Here is a 17,998-nt window from a genome sequence, read left to right as displayed (position 1 = left end):
ATTTCTTTCTTGTGTTGTCTTGTTTTATCGGTCAGATGAACTGATGGATTTTTTTTTTTCATCATACAGGTGACTGTAAACTGGTTTCAGATGCAGCAGGCTCAGGCTGTCTCTCTACCCGTGAACAACCAAACCCTGTGTGAAAGTGCTAAACTGTATGAGCCTGGGCAGCGCTACACTGAGTTTGTGAAGGGTCTAGTCTTAGACAGGACCAGAGCTGAATCCTTCTCATTCGATCAGACTAGGACTCTGGGTGCTGGGTAAGAGAACATGATTCTATTGTTACACAGCTGATGCCGGTGACTTTAATCTACAATTTAATGAACATTGATTAGCAGGCGAAATGTGCATGATGTGTCGTTTTGCAACAAAACATTCATGTGTGACGGACCCTCAAACAGACTATTGATGTATTAAAACCAAATTGTATTTTTTTTATATTGGATTGCTTTTTTTGCTTTGCAACAACCTGTATGACAACAGTTTAGCTTTTCTTACATTGCTGTGGTGACTTAAGAAAAACAAGAATGGATTAGTTGATTATGATTAGTTGAAATGGTAAAATGCAGTCATAGTTACATCAAGTGTCTAATAGGACTGTTATTAAGGGGGTGGTGAGGCAGCTTGCGAAAGTCACTCCCCAAACCAGAAGTCTTGACTTGAATGCCAAAGTCGGAAATAAGAATGAGGCACATACAGACATACAACACTGCCCTGAAAACAAGTATGAAGCAGGAAAAGGCATTAATTAACTTTTGCAAGTACAGTGACCATTTCATTGCTAATACATTCTTCAAACAACCAAACTGACATCTTTACACCTGGACATCATCAGATGTAGTTGACCGAAACCAAATCGACTACATACTGTGCATTAAGATATGGACAAGCTCAATTTTAATTGCAAAGACATGGCCTGCTACTGATTGTGGAAGAGACACAAATTTGTAATGCGCAAGCTCCGAGTGAAGCAAAGAAAAAAACAATCAAACCATCAGGCTTCCAACATTTCTTTAATTAAGACATTAGATTGATAAGACTGATTTCAGATGCTAAACAAAACTGACCATGTCTAAAACAAAACCAGAGGAGCTGCTGATGGACTTAAAGAAGTCATCAAAGAAGAATCAGAGTTAGATCTGGAAAAAATGATAAGAAGGAGGAAACCAAAGTGAGTGGATGATGCAAAAAAGAAAGAGGCCAAAATCAGGAAAAAGATCTTTAAAGGAAACTTAATCATGAATCAGAGGTGCAAAAAAAGGCGAGGACCTATATTACAACATCTGTAAAGACATTGAAGATGGAAACAGAAGATGGTAAAACAAGAATTGTTATCCAGGAGATCTGCTGGTATGATGAATAGGTCATAACTGACCAAACACTGATCAGCCAATGATGACGAAATACACAGAGATCAAATACACTAAAAAGACATCAGTTGCCAAGACACTGTTGTTGATCTTAGCTACCTTCGGTGCTTGTAGATAAAGTCAGAGAGGCCCTGCATTCACTACCAAAAAAGAAAGCCATAGAAATCAATACCAATGCAGCAGAAATATTTCACAATTCTGAAGATTTGATTAAAGTGTAAATGGCTTCTTCAGTATATTGAACATTTGTTTCTGTTGCATTCTAAAATTGTGTAGAATTAAAGTGAAATTGACTAAGAAATACCTTGATGATGTAGTGATGTAACAGTATTGTGTAGTTCAATAAAGCCACTGCCAGTTGTGACCCAATACAGCCTAAGCAATTGAGGTATAAAGTCTCAACAAGGTGGTGGTTGGGATTGAACCAGCAGCCCTCCAGACAAATGGCCTTGGCCTCATGGCCTTAACTACTGAGAAACCACTCCGTCTACAATGATTCATCATTGCACTTCCTTTTTGCCCATGTAAACCAAAGTGTTTGTGTTATTTCGGCTACAAATGACTGCCCTATAAAATATAAAACCCCACAGACAGCTTCACCTGGCGCAGAGCTGTCTTCACCATGACACACAGATGTTAAATGAATGCATTGTGCTGTAATGGCACCATCGGGTTTCCATCAGCTATAAACGTGTGTACTCTTTCTCACTCCCGCAGGTCTCCGCTGACTAAGAGGTCTATTAGCACCAGTCTGTCGTCACAGGGGAACCTTTCCCAGGTTTCCATTGGCTCAGGAGAGTTTCTGAGCTCGGATGAGGTAGACGCTCCCGTACCCACACGCAGCGGGAAGATTTTAGAGAGGCACTCTCACAGCAGCTCTGACATCCAAGGTAAGATTAGCAATATTAAATACGACATATTTAGAAATGACCTGTGTTGACCAAAGAGTTATATCCATGGATATATAGCCAAAGGTTTGTGGCCACCTCGGAACTGGACCACGGAGCAATGGAAGAAGGTGGCCTGGTCTGATGAATCATGTTTTCTTTTACATCACGTGGACGGCCGGGTGCGTGTGCATTGCTTGCCTGAGGAACACATGGCACCAGGATGCACTATGGGAAGAAGGCAAGCCAGCAGAGGCAGTGTGATGCTTTGGGCACTGTTCTGCTGGGAAACCTTGGGTCCTGCCGTCCATGTGCCATCCACCTACCTAAGCATTGTTGCAGACCATGTATACCCTTTCATGAAAACGGTATTCCCTGATGGCTGTGGCCTCTTTCAGCAGGATAATGCGCCCTGCCACAAAGCAAAAATGGTTCAGGAATGATCTGAGGAGCACAACAACGAGTTTGAGGTGTTGACTTGGCCTCCAAATTCCCCAGATCTCAATCCAATCAAGCATCTGTGGGATGTGCTGGACAAACAAGTCCGATCCATGGAGGCCCCACCTCACAACTTAGGAGTTAAAGGATCTGCTGCCAACTTCTTGGTGTCAGATACCACATGTACCAGATGTACCATGACAGAGGCTGGCTTTTTTTATATACCGTACAAAAGCAGGTCATGCCTTCAGTATTATTTTCAGCCTTGCCCTTTGCATAATTTCTTAGGGTATTTAAAGCATTTGTAATTCTATGTTGTTCCTCAGGTTAAAGTCACTTTTGTTCTTCTGCAAAAATACCTGGGTTCTCTTTCACTGTCTACATCATTAGCATTGTTTTACGTGCTGAAGGATCATTTACATTCCTGTTTGTGCACTAATAACCAGGACATCTCGATAAGATCACTTAACATTATCTCACAAAAGGTAATCATCCAACCTTCTTTGGAATTATCTAATCACCTTTGACCCCTGTCCTCTCGTACATGCATTTTTCTCACACTCACTTATTCGCTGACACACACACACACACAGCTGAGAATACACTAATGAGAACAGATCATAGCTCTGTCATCCAGTTCCTGATAAACATGTTTTGGGGGAAGAAGGGGAGATAAAAGGGTTACATTGGCACCTACAGGACTACACAGGTCATGAAAGAGTGTAAAGAGAGAAAATGGACCGGAGGAATAAATAGATAACTTTACAATTAATGTCACGATTGCAACTTATTCATTAAAAAAATAAAAAATACAATTTTGCAGGTTTTTGTTTCGTTTACAGTGATGCATTGGATATCCACATAAACATTATAGAGCTGATCCAGACCAGCAGGGTTCTTAGTCCCTTTCCCACTGCATGCTACCTTATGGTACGGTACATTTTAAAATGTGATCCCACATTTACCAAATACCAGGTTGTATCAGAACAGGTTGTATGGGTACAGACCATTGATTGGCCAAACAGAACTGTTACATGAGAGAGACAATACAAGCAACATATAAAAATCTAAACTGCAATAGATTTTGTAATTGGAGTGTCTGTAAAAACAAACCAGAAAATCATTCTTCTGTTACTGTTTACTGTAACCATGCCGTATTTGTAGTTGTAGCCTAGCGGTTACGGTAGTGGACTAGTAATCGAAAGATCACTGGTTCAAGCCCCACCACTGCCATGTTATCACTGCTGGGCCCTTGAGCAAGGCCCTTAACCCTCAATTGTTTCGACAGTATGCTATCACAGTACTGTAAGTCGTTTTAGATAAAGGCGTCTGCTAAAGTGTCGAAAATGTAAATGTATTTCTCTTAGTGTCTGGTGGAACATGCTCAATGGCACAACCTCACTTTTATTAAACACCTTCTACTTTCTCCAAAAAAAAAACAATAAAAGCTCCAGGTTTTTAACTTTTTACTTGGGCGGCACGGTGGCTTGGTGGGTAGCACTGTCACCTCACAGCAAGAAGGTCCTGGGTTCGATCCCCAGACGGGGTGGTCTGGGTCCTTTCTGTGCTGAGTTTGAATGTTCTTCCCGTGTCTGGAGCTCCAGTTTCCTCCCACAGTCCAAAAACATGCAGTCGCTGAATTGCCCTATAGGTGAATCGGTGTGTGCCCTGCGATGGACTGGCGCCCCGTCCAGGGAGTTACTGTGTGCCTTGCACCCAATGAAAAGCAGGGGTGGGCTACAGCCCCCCAACCCTAATTGGATAAGCGGTGAAGACAGTGAGTGAGTATGTTTTGAATCTTTGTAAGATGCACTTGTGCAGGAACATATTGCAAGTCGCAAGCTCAGCCACCTGGTGGATGAACTGTATTATGGTACCCACAACACACAATGATTATCTTCTAATGCATTATTCAGTTATCAGCACTGCATACACTATGTGGCCAAAAGTATGTCAAAATCCACAAAGTTGAATCAGTTCATCTGGACACAAGTTTGTTGTAGAGATACGTTTCGTCACTCAATCCAAGTGACTTCTTCAAAATGTTCCTAATAATTGAGTTTAGATGTTCCACTGATCCTAGGTGTATTTACCTAACTAAAAATAAGTTAGATGAAATAAATAATATGCTTCCAAGGATGAATTAGAACATTGATTGTATGTCGGGCCAACATTAATGCCTGATTTTCTAAGTCTCTTTTGACTAAATAGGCACAGAGATACTTAAAAATCTTTCCAAGAAGCATTTGCATAATAGTGGAGGCTTTTATAACCACAAAGCCCATGGTTTTGAAATGAGATGTCCAAGAAGTTCATGGTCAGGTGTCCACATAATTTTGTCAATATAGTGTAGGTCCGGAAAGGTTCATACACACACACACACACAGCTGTTCCAATGACTATACCTCTCTAACCTTTTCTATCAGATCCAGACTAAATCCAAAACAATGCTATACAAGCTTCACCTAAATCAGCTTTCTGCTGCCTGATTCTAATAGCCCCTATTTATCACCCTGGGAAATTAATAATGCCAGCAATCCTACAGTTAACAAGTTTAGTTCATTCATGTAAATTGTTAATGACTGAAGATTTATAAATACATAACTTCACTCCACACTGATTAAACATGCTAATTGCAGTGTTTGAAGTGCATATTGCACATTGTAACTTGATAAATGTCAGTGTAGGATGGCAATCAAGCTTGCGGTAGTGCATAGCAAATCATAAATCTATAGATGCCATTAATCATTAACATTTGTTGATTCAGCATAGAGCTAACCAGTAAAGACATTTCCCAAAAAGTTGGGACATTTTGTAAAATGCAATAAAAAGAAACTTTTCTGTGAACCTTTATTTATCTGATAAACGTACAAAGAAGAGATTTCCAATGTTTTTATCTACTAACTATACTGTATTTTGTAAATAAGAGTAACAAGTGTAATGGCCCTACCTGCCACAGAGGCTGGCAAAGCAGAGGTTGTGGGTTACCAAATCATGCCCACCTGCAATGCCATTGTGATGTGTTTCTGTGTCTCATAGAACGTTAATTCGCTCAAGGTAGAAGTGCCTCTATATAGTGGGTTGGCAGCTCCTTAGTTGCCAACCTACTGTTTTTCACATTTTAGGGAACTCAGCCAGTGTTGCAGCACTTTTTGGTGACTCTTATGGCTCAATGCTTCACAACTTTTATGAGCAGCCCCAGGTATGGATCTATACTGGGCACGGCTGCACCAGTAGGTGGAGGGCTGTTTTTTTTTTTTTATCTGCTCCTGGTTTGTTCAGAGTTTACTTGCTGTATCTGGCCCCATTGTGACAAGAAGTTTCTTTCCTCATAGGCTTCTTAGGCTCCTCTAAGAAGAAATGGAGCTCTAAGCCACTTGTGATATATAGTTTGGCTATAGACAGCTACTTATTCATTGCAATATCTATAAAGACATGAAGAAAAGCTTGGTTAAAAGAAACTTTAGTGGTCTGCACAGAGCCCTGACTTCAGCTTTACTGAACAGCTTTGGAATTAACTGGAACAGCTGAGCAAAATCAGTGCCCATACATACAAATGCACATTCGACTGAATTGGTACAAATTCCCACAGACATACTTCAAAGTATTATACAAAGAAAGATCACATAGATTTAATCTATATTAACATAATTAGTTTGAAATTGGATGTTCAAAAAGCTCAGGTGTCCAAATACTTTTGGCCTTGGTCAGTCAAACAAAAAACTGTAGTGTAAGTCCTTATATGCATGTGTGTGTTTCTCAGCTCTGAGGATCCAGGCTCAGTTTAAGTCCTGGTCAACAGCGGGCCTGGGAGGAAGCATGTGCAGTGACTCGGAGAGCGCTGGGGGCAGCAGTGAGTCTCGCTCTATGGACTCACCTCCTGCCAGTCCAGGTAACACACACACACAGATCCTTATCACTTGCTTATGCGTACTCTTACACTCACCCAAACACTCACACGCTTTCAAAGCCTGACTTTAATCTTTAATACAGTCAACAGGACCCAAACAATGACCCCCATGCAACACACACACCTACACACACAAAGACACAGACACACACACACACCTTGACTGAGGCAGTAATCAGTAAAGGAAAACGTCACAAAGTGAGGACAGTAAACATCACAGGCTGGTGATAAAGAGATAATTGATAGCTCTTCCACATACTTTCTCACAATGGCCTCAGGAATTTACACCAGTGTCTGCACGTATGTTATTACAGTCCTATAGCTTCTTGTGTTTTAACTGGTTTATATACATTTTTTTAATGTTTGTATACCTTGCCAAATTATACATTGTGTAAAATATCACGTCCTCTATTTAAACTAACTGTATGCTCAATTTAGCTTACTAGAAATATATAAAAAGGTACCATGTGCCATAACTAGTAAATAATGCCTGGCACATGCATCATTATTGCTTAAATATGTTCAAATTATCCCCCAAAAAATGATTTCATTGCATGTTTTATCACAAATATATTGTGGTCAGGGTCACGGTGGGTCATGTTTCCCCAGAATCACTAGGTGCATTGCCCCAGACAGGATGCCAATTAATTATAGGGCCCTGGCCACTGAAATCAGACATAGCCAATCGTGTCTTTATGTGGACGCCCGTCTGACCGATAGCATCCCTAGGGATTTGAACCCTAGATCACAGAGCTAGGGGGCTGGTATAATTTATCACTATGCCACCTAACTGCAATAGTAATAATTGTCATTTCTGTTTGGAGTTTGCATGTCCTCCCTATGTTTGTGTAGGTTTCCTCTTGGTGCCCCGGTTTTTTCCCACAGGTCCAAAGACATGTAGTCAGGCCAATTGGAGCTACTAAAAATGTCCTAACTGTAAAATTATGTGAATGAACGAATAATAATAATTTTATTTTACTGTTCTTTTCTGTTTTTTTTTTTTTATATTTATTGTAATATAAATATTTCATAGGTTTTAGGAATGACAGGTTTACAGATTGCTAAACAGGAGATAAAAGTGTTATATTTTATTTATGTTATTTTAGATTAGCTTTTAATATTTGTAATAAATAATTCTGTTCTAAATATTAGTTTATTACTGTTTATTTTCATGTGATATTAAATTTAACTAGTTATAAGGTAAAACCATAAAATCAGCTATAAATAAAGAAATTAAAATGAAAGAAAGGTAAACATTAGAAACATTATGCTTTTGGTTTGTAGATTGTTGTTTTCATCTTTATTAGCTTTAATACTAAAGCCGTTAATGTGAATTATATATAAAAATAGTAAATGTGTAACACATTTGACACTTCACGCAATTTAAATCCTGATCACACACTGATGTGCAATAAAAGGAAACCTGTGTAAGGTATGAGGGCCCCACCCAGTCGTCATTAACAGCAGCGTTAGTGGAAGCCAAGCTGAGGCTGATTAGTGACCAGCGGTGTGAACGAGTTTCGGGCAGGACTAGCCTCATGTCGCAGGTCATGATTTTTGTCATGTAGGCACCGCTCAGAAAGATCTTAAAACCATAACGAGTGATCCGATCAGCTCAGATCACACTCATGTGGATCTCAGAGAACTTCACTGGAGAACTTACTTGGGAACGTAACTGGAGTATTTCCTCTCAGAGCGGATTTTTATTTGGGAATCTAACAGCAAGGCAGCTTAATAACAGATATACTGTATGTCGACAGTTTGACAGCCATGAAGCTCATAGCTGCCCTTTTCTGCCCTGCTTTAGGGGATTTTAAGAGGAGGCTTCCCAGGACTCCCTCTACTGGGACAATGTCCTCAGCTGATGACCTGGACGAGAGAGAGCCACCTTCACCTTCTGATAATGGTAAGTCTGTGGTTTTAAACTCTTCTTTAATGTTGTGTCTTATTTACTTAAACTCTGTTATTAAGCAATATTGATGGAATCAAGATGCAAACAACCTTCTCATACCTGATGGAGTGGAAATTAGCGGTGGAATGAACCAGGAATCACTCATTTTATATTAATATTTAAAATGCTGGCCTTCTTTTTATTTGTCTTGTGCTGAAAATCAGTAAAAACTAAATAATTTTTAATCATTTATACACTGTACACTATAGTGTGGCCAGGATCACCATTAAATGTCGTTTCTGGAATTGAGGCTTGTTTATATTATTAATGTACACTAATCAGCCATTAAAACCACCTTCTTGTTTCTACACTCACTGTCCATTTTATCAGCTCCACTTACTATATAGAAGCACTTTGTAGTTCTACAATTACTGACTGTAGTTCATCTATTTCTCTACATACTGTTTTAGCCCCCTTTCATGCTGTTCTTCAATGGTCAGGACCCCCACAGGACCACCACAGAGCAGGTATTATTTGGGTGGTGGATCATTCTTAGCACTGCAGTGACACTGACATGGTGGTGGTGTGTTAGTGTGTGTTGTGCTGGTATGAGTGGATAAGACACAGCAGCGCTGCTGGAGTTTTTAAATACCGTGTTCACTCACTGTCCACTCTATTAGACACTCCTACCTAGTTGGTCCACCTTGTAGATGTAAAGTCAGAGACGATTGCTCATCTATTGCTGCTGTTCGAGTTGGTCATGTTCTAGACCTTCATTAGTGGTCACAGGACGCTGCCCACGGGGTGCACGCACTAACACACAACCACCATGTTAGTGTCACTGCAGTGCTGAGAATGGTTCGGGAGAGTCCTGACCATTGAAGAACAGCATGAAAGGGGGCTAACAAAGCATGCAGAGAAACAGATGGACTACAGTCAGTAATTGTAGAACTACAAAGTGCTTCTATATGGTAAGTGGAGCTGATAAAATGGACAGTGAGTGTAGAAACAAGGAGGTGGTTTTAATGTTATTGCTGATCGGTGTATGTCCTAATCTGCAGTTTGGCAAATATTTCATTATATCTGTTCATGGGACAACACTATAGACATGAAACTTGGATATAACTTAGAGTAGTCAGTGTACAACTTGTATAGCAGTGTAGATTTACTGTCTTCTGAAAATAACTCAACACACAGCCATTAATGTCTAAATGGCTGGCAACATAAGTGAGTACACCCCACAGTGAACATGTCCAAATTGTGCCCAAAGTGTCAATATTTTGTGTGACCACCATTATTATCCAGCACTGCCTTAACCCTCCTGGGCATGGAATTCACCAGAGCTGCACAGGTTGCTACTGGAATCCTCTTCCACTCCTCCATGATGACATCACGGAGCTGGTGGATGTTAGACACCTTGAACTCCTCCACCTTCCACTTGAGGATGCGCCACAGTTTTCGAAGGGAGGGGATCATGCTCTGTTTCAGAATGTCACAGTACATGTTGGAATTCATGTTTCCCTCAATGAACCGCAGCTCCCCAGTGCCAGCAACACTCATGCAGCCCAAGACCATGATGCTACCACCACCATGCTTGACTGTAGGCAAGATACAGTTGTCTTGGTACTTCTCACCAGGGCGCCGCCACACATGCTGGACACCATCTGAGCCAAACAAGTTTATCTTGGTCTCGTCAGACCACAGGGCATTCCAGTAATCCATGTTCTTGGACTGCTTGTCTTCAGCAAACTGTTTGCGGGCTTTCTTGTGCGTCAGCTTCCTTCTGGGATGACAACCATGCAGACCGAGTTGATGCAGTGTGCGGCGTATGGTCTGAGCACTGACAGGCTGACCTCCCACGTCTTCAACCTCTGCAGCAATGCTGGCAGCACTCATGTGTCTATTTTTTAAAGCCAACCTCTGGATATGACGCCGAACACGTGGACTCAACTTCTTTGGTCGACCCTGGCGAAGCCTGTTCCGAGTGGAACCTGTCCTGGAAAACCGCTGTATGACCTTGGCCACCATGCTGTAGCTCAGTTTCAGGGTGTTAGCAATCTTCTTATAGCCCAGGCCATCTTTGTGGAGAGCAACAATTCTATTTCTCACATCCTCAGAGAGTTCTTTGCCATGAGGTGCCATGTTGAATATCCAGTGGCCAGTATGAGAGAATTGTACCCAAAACACCAAATGTAACAGCCCTGCTCCCCATTTACACCTGGGACCTTGACACATGACACCAGGGAGGGACAACGATACATTTGGGCACAATTTGGACATGTTCACTGTGGGGTGTACTCACTTATGTTGCCAGCCATTTAGACATTAATGGCTGTGTGTTGAGTTATTTTCAGAAGACAGTAAATCTACACTGCTATACAAGCTGTACACTGACTACTCTAAGTTATATCCAAGTTTCATGTCTATAGTGTTGTCCCATGAAAAGATATAATGAAATATTTGCAGAAATGTGAGGGGTGTACTCACTTTTGTGATACACTGTATATATATATATTTATATGTATATATCCAGATTTTGTGATAGGCGTATTTTGACTGCAACCATTAGACACATGTATCTTAATAGGCGGGTTTAAAAAGCACTGTCATCAGTTGTAGTCAATCATAACTCCTGATAAGTATATCAGAGGCAATGACTCATAGTTAAATGGCATTATAGAACCTACTACACTGAATAACAGATCAATAATCTGTAAGAGATTAGCTCATAAATGATTATCAGAATTCTTTTTGCAGCCTTTGATTATAGTTTAATTTATAATTTATTCCATTTATTTTGGAGTATTGTTTAGTTTCAAGTTAATGTTTCCGACACAATGAAAGCATGCAATTCCTCAGACCTATGTGCTAAAAGTTGTTTGTACTGTGTAATAGAATGTGGAGAATGTTAAGCATGTGGACAGGCTGCTATGATTAGCTCTCAGTTGTACGTGTTTGCACGTTTTAACTCCTGGACTGAGCAGTTGGTTAAAGTCTTGGTGTTGTTCTCTCGTGCAGGTCTGAGCGAGATGGTAACAGAGACAGCCAGTTCTCCCGGACCTTTCCGTAATGCCCAGATGTCAAAGGCAGCGCAGACACACAAGCTGCGGAAGCTACGAGCACCGTCGAAGTGTAGAGAGTGTGACAGCCTGGTGGTGTTCCATGGCGCTGAGTGTGAGGAGGTGAGGAGTGCTTTAGCATTCAGATAAATGTGGCTTTACATCATTAAAATGTAATGATGTAGAAAAGGACATCCTTCTTCAACTTAATGTTGTCTATTTTCATCTTGCTCAGTGCTCTCTGGCCTGCCATAAGAAGTGTTTGGAGACTCTGGCTATTCAGTGTGGACATAAGAAGCTGCAAGGGAAACTGCATCTATTTGCTGTGGATTTTGCCCAGGCAGCAAGGAACAGTCCTGATGGGATTCCCTTCATTATTAAGAAATGCACTTCAGAGATTGAGAACAGAGCTCTTGGTATTAAGGTATGGTCATCATTACATCCTATTTTTTACTACAAACCTATGGATATTTGTGTTGTAACAATGAATTAATTAATAATTTAAAAGCCTGAGTAAAAACATGGTGAGAACACCTTGCTAGATGTTAAGCATGGATGTGAATGTTATGCTTTGGGGTTGTGTGATTGTGTGACATGACAAAATTGCACAAGCAAAAAAAACATTCCCGTGGTAGCTGGCCAGTGATAGCTCAGTGATTAATATACAGGACTAATAATTGGATTTTGATTGTCAAGACCCCACTACAGCCAGGTTGCCATTGTTGGGTCCTTATGCAAGGCCCTTTACCCTTAAGTCACTAAGTTAATTCTGCTAAGTGGTCCCCAACCACTGGGCGGTCTGTGGGTCATTTATTACCGGGCTGCACAGAAAGAATGAATAATTAGAGAGCGCTAGAAAAGCAGTCTTCACTGCTTCTTTTTCACTGTTTGTGAGCAATATTATTAAATCCCCCCCGCCCGAAATTATATCTTATATGGTGCAAAAAAGGTTGGGAAACACTTCTTTACAGGATAATGTTAATATGTAAGGCACTTGGGTGTCGCTGTGAATTACGCTAGCCCACTACAGCTGGGATGCAGGGTTCCAATCTTCGGCGATGATTGGCCAGTCAGGCGTCTACATACAGACATGATTGGCTATGTCTGAGGGTGTTAATCGAGTCCCCGCGAAGGATTGCCATTTTGTCCGGGGTGTGCTACTGAGCTCGATCCACTGTGATCCTTACCAGTATAAAGTAGTGCTAAAACATAATAATTTTAATATATAAAATATTAATGAAATTATTTAGGTTGTGTTTAGTCTGTTGAAAATATTCAGTTTGGCCTGGGTGCCCAAACAGCTGCATTGTGTTTAATGTGTCCTTTACCAACACTCCAGTACTACAGGTAATTCTGATGCTTGTACAGAGCTTTGTTGCACAATCAGTGTTATGTTAATAACAATCAGCAGTTAAGGTATTAGACTAGTAATCAAAAGGTCGCTGGTTCATGTCACACCATTGTTGGACCCTTAAGCAAGGGCCCTAACTCTCAGTTGCTTAGACCGTATACTGTAAGTCACTTTGGATAAAAGCGTCTGCTAAATGCTGTAAATGTAAATGTAGTAAATATTACTCAAGGTGGCCACATCTGGTGGAACGAATGTGGGTTTTGAATGGGTTACACACTAACCAACAGTGATTTCTGGTTGGCTTTTTTAGGGAATCTACAGGGTAAACGGGGCCAAATCTCGTGTGGAGAAACTGTGCCAGGCTTTTGAGAATGGCAAAGACTTGGTGGAGCTGTCGGAGCTGTACCCTCACGACATTAGCAATGTGCTGAAACTCTACTTACGCCAGGTAATCATCTACGCATCATTTTTTAATTACCATTTATGGTTCTACAAGGTCAGTTTTTTAAACGAATTAATGTATTGTGTAAATTTAGAAGAATACAGTTTGAGATATTTTTCTATCTCAAAAAGTCAGTTAAAATCACACACTTGAAGAATTCTTAGCCTGGTCTTAATGAATGTAACTTGGTGGGTTGCGCCTCACTATTAAAAAGAGAGCTTAAGTGCTCGCCTAGTGAGTGTGGGTTTACATGTGGGGTCCACTGTATAAAAGGGCTTTCGCACCACCCCTTGGGTTCCCTCGTGACACCTGAAAAAGTGCAGCAACATCAGATTCCATACCAGCAGAAAACCAGACCAGACCAAGCTCAGCATCAAGGTTCCAAAGAAAGGAGATTGCCAAACAGAAGAGACTGGACTCATAAAGAAAAACTGGGATAAATAGAAACACTTTCAACTCAAGCTAAGTAACTCTGTTAGCCAGTGACTGTTGGTTAAAAGTTACTGACACAGACAGTCTTCTACGCCTCCATACCCCCTCTTCCGGCCATAGTTGGCAAGGCAGAAGGACATGATTCTGTAACCCTGCCATGTCACTGATCTTTAGGGCAGACAGGCTTGTCGGAATGAAAAAAAGAAAACAAACCAAAAAATTGTATGTCTGTTTTCTTCCTCCAGCTTCCTGAGCCACTCATCCTCTTCCGTTATTATAACGACTTCATTGGACTGGCGAAGGAGGGTCAGAGCATCATTGTGGAGGAGGTGGAGACATCTCCCTCTGGTTACTCATCGGATCATCCTCAGATCAGCGTTGAGCTCAAACGTGTCCTCTTCAAAATTAAAGATCTCCTTAAACACCTGCCATTGGCCCATTACAAAACCTTGCAGTTCCTTATGCAGCACCTGCACAGGTAAGAATGCAAACCTATAGTAATAGTACATCACTTCTTTGGCTAATTAAATAGGCATATTTCTAACTGTGACATATCTAACAATGACATACCGTATGTATGTAGTATTTATCATAATTACCTAATTTACCTATTAAAACACAAATTTTATTTTTCCACAGAGTGACAGAGAAGGCTGAGGAGAACAAGATGACCGCCAGTAACCTTGGTATCATCTTCGGGCCGACTCTGATCAAGCCTCGCCAGACAGATGCTGAGGTGTCTCTCTCCTCTTTGGTGGACTATCCATACCAGGCACTGATCGTCGAGCTGCTCATCAGGCATTATGATTTGATTTTTGATTCTCCAGTCAGGCCAGTGGATGAGAGATCACCTTCGTCAGTCAAATCCCGCTTTACCGCTCATGAGAAAGAACAGCGTCTGAGCCGCCACTCCAAATCCCTGGTGGACATCAAGGAGGTTGGTGGCTTTTGATCACTGTCATTTTCTTTGGGCAAACAGTATTCAAGTTATTTGCACTGAATTAATAAATGCAGTTTTGTAGTTGTAGCTGACTGGCAGACACAAAGGAAAAGACTGACTGAAATTACTCTGTTTTTTTTTCAGCAACACCAAAGTGCCAAAACATATAAGAGGCACTCCTCTGTTATCCCCTCTATACACCTGCTGGAAGAGGTGAAGGAAGTGAAAGCATGCCCTGACGAGAAGGACTTTGCTCCTGGTCAGTACTGATAGTGAACAGTGTACATTAAAGAGTAAACACTGATAGTAGTAAAAAAGCTCACTCACTGAAATATGAGAACAATACAATATTTAACAATCAAAACATGTTCCAACAATTCCAACGTGTCATGAGTATTCACACCACTGCATTTTGTACTTTCCCAATATCAGATCATTGTAAATTCTCATCTTCACTTCACCCCACAACTTTTAATTGGGTCTATTTTAGGGAAGTTGGGTGGCCTTGGCAGGATTTACCAATCAATTCAGTATTAGCTTCTTGGCTAATATACACTGATCAGCCATAACATTAAAACCACCTCCTTGTTTCTGCACTCACTGTCCATTTAATCAGCTCCACTTACCATATAGGAGCACTTTGTAGTTCTACAGTTCCTGACTGTCCCATCTGTTTCTCTACATGCTTTGTTAGCCCCCTTTCATGCTGTTCTTCAATGGTCAGGACCCCCACAGGACTACTACAGAGCAGGTATTATTTGGGTGATGGATCATTCTGCGCACTGCAGTGACACTGACATGGTGGTGGTGTGTTAGTGTGTGTTAGTGTGTGTTTTGCTGGTATGAGTGGATAAGACACAGCAATGCTGATGGAGTTTTTAAACACCGCAGCGTCCTGTAACCACTGATGAAGGTCTAGAAGATGACCAACTCAAACAGCATCAATAGATGAGCGATCGTCTCTGACTTTACATGTACAAGGTGGACCAACTAGGTAGGAGTGTCTAAGTGAGAGGACATGATATTTAAAAACTCCAGCAGCGCTGCTGTGTCTGATCAACTCATACCAGCACAACACACACTAACACACCACCACCATGTCAGTGTCACTGCATTGCTGAGAATGATCCACCACCTAAATAATACCTACTCTGTGGTGGTCCTGTAGGGGTCCTGACCATTGAAGAACAGGGTAAAAGCAGGCTAAAAAAGTATGCAGAAAAACAGATGGACTACAGTCAGTAATTGTAGAACTACAAAGTGCTTCTACATGGTAAGTGGAGCTGATAAAATGAACAGTGAGTGTAGAAACAAGAAGGAGTTTTAATGTTATGGCTGATCAGTGTATGTGCACTATGTGTAATAGCTACCATTTGGGACTCTAATTCCTAATCCTTATATAAGGGACTATGGTACTCAATTAAATGTTTTAAGCCCTATTAGTGCACTAGATTGCACTATTTGAAATTCACTTCACATATACAGTACAGTACACAGGACACCAAATAGTGGCTTTTACATCCAAATGCAATTTACTACATGAATAGGGAGCCAGTCGGGAGTCTGTTTCCTCTGTATGCTTGCTATATCTGGCATTAAACATGGATGCCAGTCTTGTCCGCGCTTGTGTGCTTCATCATTTTGAGATTTTCATCCATATTTTACTTAAAGATTAAAAACTAATGAATCTCATGATTGTTAATATAAGCTATTTTTTCTTCTTCTTTTCTTAGTAGAAACAGTACTAACTTCTGTTCATTTTCTTTTGTAGTTGAGTCAGAAAACATGAATGGCGTCCTGTCCTCCAGTGCGCTGGAAGTTCGGAGCTCACCCAGTCTGAGTAGACGGAACCACGTCAGCCGGGTACAGCTTCGGTCACGACCCAGACTCAGCTCTCGGCCTGTCAGCATGCCTCCGGAACAGCTCTTGAACGCCAGGAACTCAACCCATGACCTGGTCAAACATCGCGACCCTGCCCTCGAAGAGGTTTCTGAAGAGGAGAAGCCCAAAGGCAGGGCTGCCAATCATTACAGGAATACATATATCAATACGCACACACTGCGCAGAACTTGGGATAAGCAGTACAAGAATTATGGTATCACGTCTCGGACGGATATGATCATGACTGACCTTCCAGCCCAAACGGAGACGAGCTGCACTGAACTGCTGTCCACTTCGGCACCGCCATATTCAATTGCTGTGCAGGGAGATGGTGATGCAGTGGGAAACATACGTGTCTTAAATGCATTTAGACCCCCTCGGACTCTTCAGCCTCCTCCTGGGACCTTCTATAAACCGCCAATGAACCGGGAAAAAACAGTAGAGGACAAAACATTACCTGATAAAGGGCTTGGGGAATCCTCTGTAATAAAGCAGCAAGTTATAAACGCTAACAGCATTGAGGACGAGGAAAAAGGAGTGGACGAGGAAGAGGGGGTGGATGAGGAAGAGGGAGTGGATGAGGAAGAGTTTGGCCTGGAAGTCTCAGTAGACGATGATCCTTCCAATGATCCACAGACAGTGGAAAACCAGACTAAACCATTTTACCCCAGACTCCATGCTCGATGCATGCAGGACTTTGAGAACAGAGAAGCCCACTTTGTATAATCAGACATCAGGACTGGGCATCAGCAAGTGTGTAAATACTATAAGAACTATCAAGACCCAATGAAGTGTTTTTATATAAGCTTTATATACAGTGTATCACAAAAGTGAGTACACCCCTCACATTTCTGCAGATATTTAAGTATATCTTTTCATGGGACAACACTGACAAAATGACACTTTGACACAATGAAAAGTAGTCTGTGTGCAGCTTATATAACAGTGTAAATTTATTCTTCCCTCAAAATAACTCAATATACAGCCATTAATGTCTAAACCACCGGCAACAAAAGTGAGTACACCCCTTAGTGAAAGTTCCTGAAGTGTCAATATTTTGTGTGGCCACCATTATTTCCCAGAACTGCCTTAACTCTCCTGGGCATGGAGTTTACCAGAGCTTCACAGGTTGCCACTGGAATGCTTTTCCACTCCTCCATGACGACATCACGGAGCTGGCGGATATTCGAGACTTTGCGCTCCTCCACCTTCCGCTTGAGGATGCCCCAAAGATGTTCTATTGGGTTTAGGTCTGGAGACATGCTTGGCCAGTCCATCACCTTTACCCTCAGCCTCTTCAATAAAGCAGTGGTCGTCTTAGAGGTGTGTTTGGGGTCATTATCATGCTGGAACACTGCCCTGCGACCCAGTTTCCGGAGGGAGGGGATCATGCTCTG

General features: G+C 41.5%; 1 protein-coding gene across 1 annotated transcript in view; it reads left to right on the top strand.

The window, feature by feature from the left end:
- The window catches only part of arhgap29a (Rho GTPase activating protein 29a), an 82,773-nt gene extending 65,352 nt beyond the window's left edge, over nucleotides 1–17,421 (top strand). Inside the window, exons 12-22 of the mRNA XM_062992009.1 lie at nucleotides 70–260; nucleotides 2,088–2,260; nucleotides 6,459–6,587; nucleotides 8,413–8,511; nucleotides 11,515–11,678; nucleotides 11,791–11,979; nucleotides 13,217–13,354; nucleotides 14,026–14,258; nucleotides 14,420–14,717; nucleotides 14,865–14,979; nucleotides 16,492–17,421. Of these exons, the coding sequence (XP_062848079.1) occupies nucleotides 70–260; nucleotides 2,088–2,260; nucleotides 6,459–6,587; nucleotides 8,413–8,511; nucleotides 11,515–11,678; nucleotides 11,791–11,979; nucleotides 13,217–13,354; nucleotides 14,026–14,258; nucleotides 14,420–14,717; nucleotides 14,865–14,979; nucleotides 16,492–17,327 (2,565 nt within the window). The 3' untranslated portion in view covers nucleotides 17,328–17,421. The remainder of the gene's footprint in view (nucleotides 1–69; nucleotides 261–2,087; nucleotides 2,261–6,458; nucleotides 6,588–8,412; nucleotides 8,512–11,514; nucleotides 11,679–11,790; nucleotides 11,980–13,216; nucleotides 13,355–14,025; nucleotides 14,259–14,419; nucleotides 14,718–14,864; nucleotides 14,980–16,491) is intronic.
- Nucleotides 17,422–17,998: the final 577 nt, after the last annotated feature.

This window comes from Trichomycterus rosablanca, chromosome 3 (assembly GCF_030014385.1).
Source record: "Trichomycterus rosablanca isolate fTriRos1 chromosome 3, fTriRos1.hap1, whole genome shotgun sequence".
Classification (NCBI taxonomy): Eukaryota; Metazoa; Chordata; class Actinopteri; order Siluriformes; family Trichomycteridae; genus Trichomycterus; species Trichomycterus rosablanca.
This window is presented reverse-complemented; position numbering and strand designations above follow the sequence as displayed.